General features: G+C 46.2%; 1 protein-coding gene across 1 annotated transcript in view; it reads right to left on the minus strand.

Moving 5' to 3' along the window:
• Nucleotides 1-14,510, minus strand: part of DERA (deoxyribose-phosphate aldolase) — an 87,078-nt gene that overhangs the window by 62,173 nt on the left and 10,395 nt on the right. Inside the window, exon 2 of the mRNA XM_019544495.1 lies at nt 3,427-3,524. Within this exon, the coding sequence (XP_019400040.1) occupies nt 3,427-3,524 (98 nt within the window). The remainder of the gene's footprint in view (nt 1-3,426; nt 3,525-14,510) is intronic.

Raw genomic sequence — 14,510 nt, forward strand, 5'->3', positions numbered from 1 at the left:
CTCGATCTCTCCGCACTGTGGAGCCCCTTTGCTGAAGCACCCTGCACCCCGGCCAGCCTGGCTGGGGCACAGAGTGCCCAAGACGGGGAACAGGCAGCTCCACAGCTGGCTGGAGTGTACTGTGCCTCAGCACAGGAGCTGCACATGCCTTGGTGTGGGGACTCCCCCCATCTCAAGGCACTCTGCACCTCAGCCAACCAGGGAGCAGCTGGATGGGGTATAGGGCACCCAGCGAAGGGGCTCCACAGTGCACGGAGATGGGAGAGCAGGCAGCCATGGGCTCTTGCCTGCTCTCCCAGCCATGGGCTGCCTGCTCTCCTGTCTCTCGGTTTGTCCTGGTGCTTGCTGCTTTGTCTTGGTTGCGTTGGGGTTTTTTTGTAGGTTTTTTTTTCTTTTGCTACCAGGAAATCCCAGTAACAAATTATGCCCTGGCACTGCAAATTTTAGCAGTGCCAAGCACTGATTAATGTGCATCTTGTGCAGTCTGTGGCACTACAAAGAGATTTACAGCACCACAAACCACACATACCTGCACATGTGGGATCAGCCTTAATGCTCTTTACAGGAAAACTGCCTGTCAGGTGCAGGACTCTTGGTCCCAGCTATAAATGTGGGGGTCAGAAGTTTCATGCACCCCTGTGCCGTAGGGATCGCATCTGTTGTGATCCCCTGAGCCTAGGGGTTTCATGCTGGGAATGGTACATTCCTACAGCTGACAGTCCCTGCTATATGTGCAAATTAAAGTTCGACAGCAACCAGTTAGCACACATTTTTCAGGTCTAACTTTATAGCAGGTTAGAGCTCTTTCTTTTGTGATAGCTACTTTGCATGTGTAGCTGGTCTTAAGGTAATTGCACAATTAAACAGTTAATTGCACAATACCTGTAACATGTAGAGAGGGCCCAAATCTCTGCAACCCAAGTACACTGTCCTTTGTACACTACATTGTCTTTTAGAACAACCCAGAAAGTCAAGTATTAAACCCACTTGACTCAGATGCTAATGACTACACAAGGAACTAAAGAATAAGGTCTCAACTTTCTAAATGCTGTCAAACTTTGAAAGCACTCCACATTTTTAACAACCAATGGTATTACTTGACCTAGGGCTGAAGCCAACTGATTGTGTTACTAGCTGACATCATTCATGACCTTAAACTGTACAGGAACATCTTATAAATTGGTTTACTGTCTCCTATGTCTTCTTTAATTATATTTTAACACACCAAAAATGCAGTTCTGTTCAGTGGATTAAAACAGACACACGCCCTTTAAATGCTACGGCTTTTTTAATTAGAAATTATTTTACAGCATCTTCCACTGAGGTCTCATGCTAGATACGCTGCGTTTATCCTGACGCAAGAAAAACTCCCACTGTGGTCCATAGACGTTCCACTCAGTTTACACCAGAGTTGCATATATGTCACCCTCACCCCATCACAAATGCCCCTGCTTTTGACTACATGGCTACCTCTAGCACTCAGCTTAGAACTGCCAGTGACAATTAAACACTTAAACTAAAAAAGTTCAACAGGTTTCTTGTTTATTCTTGGCAATAAGCAATCTTTACTGACTGTATTCATTTTTATAATTGCTGGCCTGGGTGCATATTATTTCTCTTTCCCATCACAGTGGTTCTCAACAGCATATGGTGGCACCCTGGGTGCCACAGGCCAGCACCACCAGCACCAAACTGAGAAATGGTTGCAGAAGAAAGGCATGCTCGCCTGCATTATATTATGTGAGCAGATGGGCCACTTCTGCTGCAGCTCTTCCTAGTTTACTCCAACATGCCTCCTGAAAACAGAGGCAAGCAGGGCAGTGCCATCTGGTGCAGGGGCATCTATTTCAGCAGGCTGAAACTGCCCCAGGCACCTCCATTTTCAGAACACGCATCAGAGCCAAACTGGGAAGAGCTATAGCAGAAGCAGCATGAGGGCCTGCATAACATAATGTAGGCAGGTACACCTTTCTGCTGCAACTGCTTCTCAGTTCAGTTGCAAAGTGCCTCCCAAAAACAGAGGCATGTGGGACAGTTCCATGTGTCCCACATGCCACTGTTTCCAGGGGATACCATGCAGAGGCAGATATGGAAAGGCAGTGGTAAGAGCACAGACTCACGCCACAGCCACCTCCCACGGTTATAATAGTAATCACAATGTAGCAACCCCTTGGCCTTCCCCCTCCTGCTTCCTGAGTCTCACGTTTCCTTTTGCCCACTCTATACCCCTTTTCCCCTGCTCAGCGCTCCCTATGTACTAAAGGTGGAGCCTGGCACCCCATCCCTGAAACATCCTTGCCTGGACTCCCTCCTACAGTCCTAGGGCTAGAGTTTAGGAAAGATTGCCTTGGCGTAACTAAGGGAAGAACTTAGCTCATTGGTTCCCAATCCCCACTAGTGACCTAGAATCACACATGGGAAGCCCACTGCTATGTTGGGTGCGAACATTTGCTGGATCACACAGAGCTAGGGGAGTACTCCTAGCCAGTGGCCTGAAGGGGGGAATATAATTATCTAATCAATTATTACATAATAATTAATACAATTGTAACATTTAAAATATTCCTAATTTATTTATATTAGTTTTTAAGCGGGGTGACACTTGAATCTGAAAAAATGTGAAGGGGTACCTTAAGTCTAAAAAGGTTGAGGACCACTGCCCTATCACAACCTTTCAGTGGGTGAAATTCTGCTCACCAATACAACTTCTACTGGAGTCTTTGAAATCTGTGCACGTATTTGAAAGAAGAATTGGGTCAAGTCTCATGACAACTTTGCACCCACTTAGGTTTCTTTTTACAAGACCCAGTTATTCAAACTGTAGAAGAGTTGCAAAACATTTGTTATTGCATGTGACCCCATGGAAACCAATGGAACTGCTCAAATAAGGATTGGTTTCCAGGCACAAGGTGGCAGAATTGAGTCCTGCCACATGTATATCCTTGTTTCTTCATAGGTCCCACAGAAAGATGTTAATTTTGAGACACAAATAACAACTGGTTAAGCAAAATTGCATAATGCAAAGGACAACTATCAAGGTAGGTCAAACTTGACAGGGACCACGATCATATCTTACAACTTTAAAATTAAAAAATAAGAAGACTGAGTGTAGAGGGGGTCTGTCTGGGAACCAGAATGAACGTGCTGGGATAGTAATATACAATTTAATCCACTCATGAATAAAGATGCTTTAAATTCATTTGTGGTTTTGCCACTCATGAGTTATCAGGTTTTTAACTTGTTTGGATAAATGTGTCATCTTATCCCAACCCATCATCATCAAATACAAATTATTAAAATAAGACACCGACAACCACAATCTTTTAAGTTTACATGCGTCTTGAACAAAATTCAATATTACAGCGTAGAGAGGATGAATGACTGCTTTAAAAATACAGGAACAGAATGCTTAAAAAGAGCACTTACTTGCCAATCCTTTTTCACAGTTCTCCGTGTCTGAATTTGTTCTGCATGCCTTATAACGGCAGGTTGATTCACTTGCACTTTTGAGATCCAGCCAAGGTCTAGGGGGAAAAAAATCTGATTTATTTTGTGTATATTTAATATATCTAATGGCATTTTAATAGGAAAGTTGCTTCAAGTCCCTTGAAGGTAGCTTTGTGGTGGCATGCTCCTTTAACGGCTTAAAAGCATTTGGCCAATACCAAATATTACAAACCTCAAAGCCTTAGCTAATGTCAAAACATATTCAAGGGAAAGCTATGTGAAGCCAATGTTTATACAGACTTTTGTTTCCCATAGAAATAAAAGTTAACTTAATGCTAGTGAAAGATGCTACTTTGCGACCGATCGAATCACATAAAAGGTCTATACCAGGGTAGTCAAACATCCAGCTCTGTCATCAGGCCCGTGGTGCTGCCCCTGAGTCTAAGCACAGCACCCACAGACAGGGCCAGGGCAAGCACCGCACTTGGTGCCCATTTACAGGACCGCACCGCGTGGGTGGACACAGGAGCACAGATCCCGGAGTGGCTGGAATGGGCACCACATGCGGTGAAGTCCAGCCAGGGATGTGCAGTGTGGATCCTAGACCAGCTGGACTATACCACATGTGACACCTGCTCTGGCTGCTCCAGGATCTGTGCCATACATAGCTTGGGTCTCAGAGTGGCTAAAGTGGGCACTGAATCTTTGATGCTAGAGGAAGGAGGAGAGGCGATCTGTGGGCTTGATTCGGCTCACACACCAGCCTCCGCTCATCTCATCCGCACAGCCAGATGAGTTTGACATCCATGGTGTATGCACAATGCAGCCTTCAGTTAACCACTAATGTACTTCCCTAACCAGTGACTTCAACAAATGACTGGTAAGAATTAGATCAAATTCATTCAGCCTTTGGTTGTTCTATACAGGCTGATAGACATTACTGATTGCAATGGTGTCCTTTTTTCTTCTATGCAGACACTTGTCCCCTAGGAATTGGACTCACTCCTTGCATACTTTCCACCAAAGCTACCACATAGTCTCAAGATGGTAAAGCATTTGGATTACTATTGTTCTGAATTAATTTGAACTAGTAAAGTAGAGATTTGGCCCAGTATTATTACCAATTTGCAGAATCATTGAGTCTTTGGGAAACATATATGAATGCACACTGATTAGCCAGATACAATGAATGAAATGCCGAATTATTTTCTTAGAGGTGTTGAACATTTGTAATCCTTGGAAGAAAGTGAGGGCAGAACATTTAAAACTGAACTCTGAACCTGATATCCTACAAGAGAAAATCTGGTTCAGATTTACAGGGATGCTGGACACCCCACAAACTCCAAATGAAGTCAATGGGACCTGCATGCTTCTCAGTACTCTGACAGATGTAAACTGATATAAAATGTACATCAAAAACCAAAGGCACCCAAAAAAACAGCCACTTTTGAAAAGATGGGTAGGTAGCAAACAGCAGAGGAGGGCAAAGAGAACATTTCCATATTTTTTATTTTAAAATCTTTCCTCGTTTCAGCTTGGACTAGTGTTCATTTCTATACAAGTCGTCTCAATCATGTATGAGCTGATGATAGAACTGAACATATGAAGATAAACTTTGTATGTTTTACTGTTTTCAAATCATGAGAGTTAAAATATTTTAGTTAAGAGAGTATTTTCCTAAATCAGATGTTGCTGAGATTTACTAGGGCAGAGATGCTCAGTCCCTGGCCCACAGGTCAGATCCAGCCTGCAGAGCCATTTCATCTGTCCCATGGGACTCCCCAAAGTTTGGAAATATGGCAGTGGGGGAGCAGTGGCAATTAATACTGCCACAGCTCCACCACCACCAAATTTCGAAGTCCCACATGGCTGGACCAGCCCTGGCCAGGCCAGTCCTGCATGAAGAGATTGGCCCCCAGAGTGATGCAGCTGGATTGTGCCCTGACTGGGCCATTCCTGTGCAATTGGACTGAGCCCCAACTGGGCCAGCACCGTGCACCCAGCTGGGTCCACAGACTGAATCCAGTCTGTACACTGACCTGGAATACTCATCCAACCTGCAGGACAAAATGGTTTGGCACAACTGTATTAAGAGGATCAAGGAAAAAAACAAGTGCCTGGGAGATTAACTAAGAGTGTTAGAAAGGCCTGAGAAAGGCAAGAATCAAAGTTTTGACTGTGGTAATTGGTAAACTCTATCTGCAGAGAGTAACCAACTTGCAAAATTTAACATTGCACTTTGCCAACATTTTCTTACTTCCATGTATTTATCTATGGCTAATTCAACAGGTAATGCATACAAAAACAAAACAAAAGGAAAAACCAAAGCACTGGTCACAGGCAAAGTTAACATGTGCATCAGACAACAGGTCATTAAAAATATGAAGCATTTCCTTCAGGGTCGTGGCAATGTTCTCAATTTATACCTATCCATACAGTGTAGTAGCAGAACCTCAGTAATTACTCATTTGCAAACCTACACAGTCTCTCTTAAATACAGGTATCTCACCCTACATCTCTACAAATCTCTCATACAGTTCTGTAGCTACAGCCCTTATTATTTGTGGCTGGAATTTTTCTCCCTTTTAGAATTTCTGACGTTTGAAAAGCAGCTGGAAGACATTTGAAAATGAACATAAAAGTAGTTTTACAACAAGATGGCTGCTCCCCAGGGAAGACCTTTGAGTCCTCTACAACAAAACTCCACTGAGACCCCTAAAGTGATCAGTGTATAGGGCATGTTGCCTCCCAGAAGTCATTATGTACAATGTTTGACTAGGTCTGCAGAGAGGAATTAAATAAGATCTGTGACTGAGCTGTGATTCTCCTAGTATGTGCCAAGTGTTCAGGCCGAATCATTAGACCCTACTACAATTTATCAAGTGTCTTGATAACTTTAGCACCCTACTGGGTGCAAAGTAACCTTTCAGCCCCACTGGAAGATTTGATCAATTCATTTAGAAGTTCAGTTCCTCACCTGAAGTGTTTTAACCCTTCAGTAAGTGCCAGTGGCCACAGTTACTCTGGCACTAGAGGGAAACAATGAAGGGGCTCTCCCTATAGCAGGGGTGGGCAAAATACAGCCCACGGGTCCAAAAAAAAGGATACCGGTCACCAGGATGGGGGGTGATCAAGGGGAATATGATGGTGAGGGGGACAGTGGCATGCCAGTGCCCTGCCCCTGCCCATTCTGTTGCCCCTCACTGACAAGCCACACCCTTCCCTACCCTGCTGCTGACCCTCACTCTGGACACACTGAGCCCAGCCCTGCCACTGCCCCTCACTCCCAAACAGCAGTACCCTGCCCCCCAACCCCCTGCTGGTTCCCCTCACTCCTGACCTGCAGCCCTCTGGCACTGACAATATCCTGCACACCCAACCCACAGTCACCCATCCTGTCTCTCATCCCCCTCAATCCTGATCTGCAGCCCCCCACCCCGCTCCCAGCCCTGGCAGTGTCCCTCACTCCCAACTTGCAGCCCCTGCCCCGCTAGCTGTGCAGGTGCCCCACACTCCCGATTTGCAGCTCCTGCCCCACCAGACCTGCTGCTGCCCCTCATTCCTGACCTGGAGTCCCCTGCTATACCCCCCAGCCCTGCCAGTGCCCCTCACTTCTGACCTGCAGCCCCTTGCCCCCTAGCCGTGCTGGTACCCCTCACTCCTCACCCACAGACCCCTTAACCCCCCAGCCCTGCTGCTGCTCCTCACTCCCAACCTGCAGACCCCTGGCACTGCCAGTGCTCTGCACACTCAGCCCACAGTTACCCCTCCCATCCCCTGTGCCCCTCATTCCTGATCTGCAATCCCCTACCCCCCAGCACTGCCAGTGTCCCACACTCTGCTCCCCAGCTGTGCTGGTGCCCCTCACTCCTGACCTGCAGACTCCTGCCTCCCCAGCTCTGCTGCCCAAGCGTGCCTGCTTGCTCTCGCTCTCGCTTTCTCTCTCTCTCTGCATTTACCTGGCTTCTCTGAGCCTGTGTGGGGAGCATGTGACCCCTGACAGCCAAACACCTTGCCCACTGCTCCCAGCCAGCCCCGGAAAGCAGCAAACCCAGACATTTGCTGTTATTTTAAAAACCTGCCCATATGCCGCAGAGGGGTCCATAAAAGAAGACATGTCCAGGAATACCTGAATGCATAGTAACCCTCCCCACCCACCCACACACACATCCCCCCAACAAACTCCATATCCACCCACACCCCACAAAACCACATGCTCCCTCACCCCATGCCCACACCTACCCATTCCCCCACAAACCTCCCCCCACACCCACACCCTCCCCTGCACCCCACATACCCAGAGCCCCCCACAAACTGACCCCTCCACAATGTACAAGAGTAAGACTTCATTTTAAGATATTGTGTAATCACCTCTATGTACACTACACAAACGCAGCTTTTGCCTGTCCTGAACACTGCAGCTTAAAAATAAACAAAATTTTAAAAAGCAAAAAAACCCTACTTCATAGCACGTTGAGAATCTTTCACCTCAAAATACCCCAAAACTGTGCCACAAGAAAGTAGGAGAGCACAGGTCATCATTAGTGCCTTGGGTCCCTGCAAAGACAGGAAATTTATGGGGTAATGCATACATAGATGGTCCTAGGAAAATCCAAATCCCATGTTTGAAAAGGTGATGATGAAAAGTGAGTGATCTGTCTTTGGGGAAAGTTCCTTCTTGAACCCAAATCTGGAGACTAGTTAAACTCTGAGCTTGTGGTGCCAGCCAGGCACCTGAGGGGTTTTGAAGTACCCTTTGTAGCATGAGGTATTCCAAGCCAAAGCTTTAGAGGAAGCCAAAGCTTTAGAGGAAGGTAAAGAACCCAAGAAATCAAATGATATATTCAAGACAAAAAAAAAATACTTTTCCTAGTCTGTCCAGTCGTTTGACCCCAGTACTCTTTCCTGCCATGGCAGGGGGTCGGACTAGGTGATCTGCTCAGGTCCCTTCCGACCCTCGAAACTATGAAACTATGAAGAAACTCTCCAACTTACAGGACTCCAGTTACTAGTGGAAATTCCCAATATTAGCTCTGAAGTGCACAACTCTGCATGTTTTACTACTCCATTTCATATCATTTTTATTATTTCAGTCCACAGGGTTCAAGGTGCTACAGGCTACCACCTGACCCAGAAGCAATATAGTTCCAATCATGTGGTGATGTACCCAGGCCAATTAATAGTTTCTGGTGGTATGTGAACATAGCTATATTAATTAGTTCAGCTGAGAGACAAAGCTAATTAGGTTGGGCAAAGTGCCACAGTCCCACTACTTCCCAAGCTGGAAGCAGCACAGCCGCATTTACACGGCACTGTGCCCAAGCTAATTGGCTCTGCTTCTCAGCTGAGCTAATTAGCCTCTCCGCAAAGCCACATGGAGGCAGTGGCAACACAGAACTGGAAGTGGTGAAAGTAACTTCTAATTCCAGAGGCCTCCGTAGCATCTGGGAATGTCACAGATTTTGCTCCCATAAAATCAGTCACTTGAGCTAAGAACCCTTTGTGATAGTGGCTCAGGTACTTTAGAACATAAGTCAAAGAGACTTAGGTTCCTAAACCAGTTTTGAAAATGAAACATTACAGCACAGACTGGATTAGCACCTTTAATATATAAGCCAGCAATACTGCCTGGGAGATCTTACAGACTAATATTAGTCAGGCAGCAATGTGTACAGGTAATACAAAAGTGTTAAAAAAAAAGGTCATGAGATGGGGGAAGTGGTAAAAAGGATAAAAGTTATGGTAATAAGCAGGAGCAGATGGGGACTTCTTGCAATGCAGATCCTTTGTTCAAGCACACATCACTTAATTAAAGGGGTGGAGAAGAGCAAAAAAGTATGTATTAGAGTAACTGTCTCTAAATAGATTTGTAAAGTGCACCATGTGGGGGTCTCACCAGAACTTTAAACATGAAATATCTTTATTCAGAATCGTTTGTCTCAGTCCTTGCCTTTAGTTTATTAAAATTCAGAACAGAACCAATATTTTAAGCATAACTGTTTGCATTGGAGTCTTCTCCCCACCCCCAGCTTTATGATTTAGTGTCTGGCCAAGAAAAACTATATTTAATTAGGCTCATTAACCTTGCAGTGTGAACACTTTTTTAAAAATAAGTCATCTGCTAGTCATCTGTACAGTCATGTGGCTTCAGGGATAAAAGTAATTAAAGCAGTTACACTACAGTTAATTAGCCAATATTCTGTAATCACCCTTAAATTTTACTTTTTTTCCCCTGTATAGACACTTGAAAACCTTTCAAAACTGTATTTAAAGTTTTAACAGGAAAAACAATCCCCTTTAAATTGGCAGAAAAAAATCCAACCATACTAAGCTATTCCATCAACAAACAGTAAATACAAACTGTTTCTGTATTCTTCTCTTTAAAATACCCAGGAGGCCTAACCTACTCCTTATAATGAAGATTTATTTCTGTTGGAATATGGTTTTCAGGGGGGCGTTGTTTTGGGAAAAGTAGAATTAACCTTTTGGACAGGTTAAATGAATACTTAAAATGAGAAGATATTTCCATAATTAACTAAATGTATGGGTCAAACAGGCATTAAACCAAACAGCAGCCTGAAGGCATTTGAACTGACCCTTTGGGTGCATCCCTACATACAGCAGGGCATGCCTGCAGCAGCAAAGTAGCGGTCCCTGTGTGTCTGCTTTGGTGTGGGGCAGAATGCCCTGCTTCGGGGAAACTGCTGTTTCCCTGCTCCTCCCAGCTTCCAGGATGCTAGAGGAGCCCTGGCAGAACTAGAGGAGGGGAGGACTGAGACTCTGTCTGCTGGTGCACGTTCCTGTTGTGTGCACCATGCCCCTTTTTTTCCAGTTTTTGGTTTTTTTGCTACCAGGATTTTTTGCTCAGTCACTTTGGAAATTTTCTACGTGCAGTCTTGTAGGACTGTGCAGCATGTAGGATCCGATAAAGGAAAGAGCACGCCTAGACCAGACACACTTTTGAAAAAATAGTTGCCAAAATTGTACAAGCATCTACTGACTCAATGCAGACATTTATCAAAGGTTTATACTTTGCCAGACCCTGGAGAGATGGAAAAAGGGATGGAAAAAGACATCTTGACAAAATGCCCACATCTTTGCCAAACATGAAGTCCCTGAACAGAAGCACAGGGGTGCTAAATACTTCTCAGTAAAATAGGCCTCTAACGTAAAAGGGAGTAGGGAGAAGATTAACTTCTTCCTGTTGCTAACCTTCAAGACGGCTATTGGCAAAACAATAGTAATAATTCCGTTTCAGAAGAAGAGTAACATAGTAATTGAAGCACAGGATTTGCAGTCTCCCCACTGATTTCCCAAATGACCTTGGCTTAAATGGGTAGGCCAAATTCTTCAAACCTGGGTTCCTAAATAGGTAGTCTGGCTTTTGAAAAGGTAATGGGCACCCATATCTCCCAGTGATGCTTATAAAATGCATGCCATGGAAAGACAGCTTCTATACAGATTTCTATATAGATGTTGGATTTATGGCACACGATAACCTGTCTGACATCTGACTCCCCAGGTACCTCTTCACTTTTACCTGGCTGTTACATTCCACCCCCACCCCAAGCCTGTCTTTCACACCGTGATGCCTCAATTTATATTTTCACTGACTGGCGTTCTTGCATATCAGCCCAGCCTCTAGCTTCTTGACTATTCATTCCATCCAGAAAGAGTACACTGTGAGAGCCTGAAGGGCACTCACCGAGGGTGTGTCCTCGACCAGGGACATGGACCACATTGCGTTACAATGTCCACTCTACAACGAGAGCTCCCTATCTGCACCTGCTCAGCTTTACCTCTTTGACAAGTGAAGTGGACAAGTTCAGCCGAGAGCTCGGCCCAAGGGCAGGGTTAGAGATCTAGTTGTCCCAATGGGACCCCAACTTGATCCTGGACAACGGCACCAAGTAGAGGCCCTCGTAAAAGAGTTTTGTGATGCCTTGAGCGAGAACCCTGGGTGTGCACGGGGGATAACCCATCGCATAATTACGCCCCCAGGGCAAGTCATGAGAGAAAAATGGAGGAGGATTCCCCACTGTGGGCATGAAGCCATTTGCACCAAGTTAGCCAGAATGCTGGAACCGGGAATAATCCAAGAGTCGTGTAGGCCCTGGCAGAGTCCCATCGTGGCAGTTACCAAGCCCAATGGGTCCTTACGATTATGTATTGACTTTAGGAAGGTGAACGCTATTTCCAAGTTTGACGCTTTCCCGATGCCCCAGATCCATGAGCTTCTCGAGAGGGTGGGGCAAGCCCGGTTTATCCCCACCCTAGATCTGTCAAAGGGATATTGGCAGGTCCTGTTATGAAAAGAAGAGAGGGCTAAGACAGCATCCGGTACCCCGTGGGGTTTATATGAGTTTAGAAGAATGCTCTTTGGGCTGCACAGAGAAGCCACTACCTTTCAACTGTTGGTTGACTGGCTCCACACCAACAGTATGCAGCCGCTTATATAGACAACACCATCATCTGTACCCAGGGGTGAGAAGAACACCTCAGGGCAGTGAGGGCACTGCTGCGTGAGCTACGCCAAGTTAGTCTAACAGCCAACCCAAGGAAATGTGTCCTGGGCAAAGCAGAGACCAAGTACCTGGGATTTTTGCTAGGGTGAGGACAAGTCCAACCATTAGCTGACAAGGTAGAGGCCTTATACCAGTTCAAGCCACTGCAAAACTGTAAGCAGCTGAGAGCTTTCCTGGGGTTAGCAGGATATTACAGATGATTTATACCCAGGTTCGCTGATATCACCGCTCCCCTCACCGATCTGTTACAAGGAAAGAGATGAGGTTCTCTCCTGTGGAACACAGAAAGCTCACTAGCCTTTGAACATACCAAAAGAGCCCTCTGCTATGAGGCGGTATTAGACCCCCCAAACTTCAAGTTGCCTTTTACCTTACAGACAGATGTTTCAGAGCAGGTATTAGGTGCCATGCTGTCCCAGGAAATCAAGGGAGCCTCCTGACCCACAGCCTACGCCAGCCGAAAATTAAATCCACAAGAAAGAAGGTATGCTACTATCGAGTGTGCGGGCCTTGCCATAAAATAAGGCACCCAGTACTTCCAGTACTACCTACTGGGGCAGGAGTTCACCCTTATTACTGATCATGCCCCCCTAATGTGGCTGAAGATTAAACAAACAGACAATGCATGCATTACCTGATGGGCTCTGGCCTTGCAACCTTTTAGTTTTAAAATCACGTACCGGCCAGGAAAAGCTAACACAGTGGCTGATTTCCTTCCAATATGCCACAAGAATGAAGACAGAACAGGGCATGGGGTGACGAACGCGGATCCTGTCATACGGAAACCCCAGGATATAAGTGCACCTAACAGTGAGTTAAAGGGGGAGATATGTGAGAGCTCAAAGGGCGCTCACCGAGGAGGGACATGGACCGCATCGTGTTAGGATGTCCAATCTATGAGGAGAGCTCCCTATCTGCACCTGCCCAGCTTTATCACCTCGACATGTGAAGCGGATTGAGGCCAATCCGTAGCGTGGGCAATATCTGGAGGCCGGGGGTGGAACTGGGAGAGGCCAGAGAAGGATGGCGGAGGAGGAGAGGAGAGAAGCCTGGGAACTGGAGATGTGGGGCAAAGAAGTTCAGGTAAGCCCTTGGTCAGACCCTGAAGAGGCGGTAGCACCCTCACCTCCGTGGGAATGAAGAGGAGGGTGGAAGAGGCCAAGCGATGGAAAGTGGATCAGGGAAACACCCTGGGAGCGGGAGAGGTGGTGGATCCACCCGAACTGCTCACTGCGGGGTATTTCTTTCCCTTCTTTTTTTTCCCCTTTGATGTCTCCCCGACGATTAGAGAGCCCAGATCGGGGCCAGGCATTCTCCTGAGAAGAGAAGGGGAGCATGCCTTCAGAGGGGCTCCACGACTGAAACGGGGGTGGGCAGAAAACCCCAAGCAGCAAGAACCACACCCCTTCCCAGCTGATTGCTCCGGAGGGAATTCCCCTCCTCATTAAGCGGCCCACGCCAGCAATTAAGCTGATTGCAGTCTTGATTCAAAGTATCCGGGAGGAGTCCAGGGCAGTGAAGTAAACCACTCAAGATTCCTGGGGTAATGGCCCCAGGCAACTGGAACCAGACTTTGAAGACACCAAGAAGAAGAAAAGGCAAACGTCGTAGGACTTCAAATAGATAAATAAATAAAACGAGAGAAAGTAGAAAGCTTGGCTCTAAGCGGGTCCTTTCCTCAATTCCAGTTTTGGACTTCAGGCGTTGGAGGCAGCCCCTATGATTGATCCGGACATGAGACGGATAGTCACCTCCTCCCTTTTGTGAATCTCCATTTATCAACAAAGTCATGGCAGGCAGGAAAAGAAAGGCCACCAGATCTCACCCAGCTTGACCGTAGGTCGCAGCCACCCTGAGGGGTCAGTGAATGTCAGCAGGATGTAGGGGTACACGTCCATACACAGTAACTGCCCAACATGCACACACCAACTACAGATGCTTCCTCAGCCTGACAAAGGGTTTTTAAACCCAAAATCTTGCCAAGATATATTTCTCCAACTATTCAGTTGGTCTAATAAAAGATATCAGATTGACCCAAAGAATCTTGTCTGCCTTGTGTGTGTTAAGGCAGAGCGAGATGAATGCAGCAGGGATGATAGCCTGTAACAGGGTAGCCTGTAACCAGCCTTCTTGGTGCTGGTTAGATCTTGGCCTGCCCACCTATTTCTGGGCCAACCACCCACCCCTCTTTTTTCTGCCACACCTTGATGGAAAACTGATTCAGATGTTTCCCAGGTAGGAGGCTGCCCATTTAGGCCCCTGATGTCTAGGAGTGACATCCGTTCTGCAGCTCTGTACCTTCCCTACACTGTGGCTCATGCCTCACAGATGGCACCCCAGGAAGCTAAGCTCACCTGTGTAACTATCTTATAGTTTTTAGCAAAGACTTTGTATTATTTTCCCTCTTCTGTATAACTGCCGCGCGGCACTCTCACATTTATGTAACCTTGAAGTCGACTGTTAATCAAAATGAACGCTTTGTACTTTTCTCCACTGGCATTAAGCTACACATGCGCATTCTGTAAATTTCATTTCTTA

Source organism: Crocodylus porosus, unplaced genomic scaffold, assembly GCF_001723895.1.
Source record: "Crocodylus porosus isolate Cpor-Errol unplaced genomic scaffold, CroPor_comp1, whole genome shotgun sequence".
In the NCBI taxonomy this organism is placed as follows: domain Eukaryota; kingdom Metazoa; phylum Chordata; order Crocodylia; family Crocodylidae; genus Crocodylus; species Crocodylus porosus.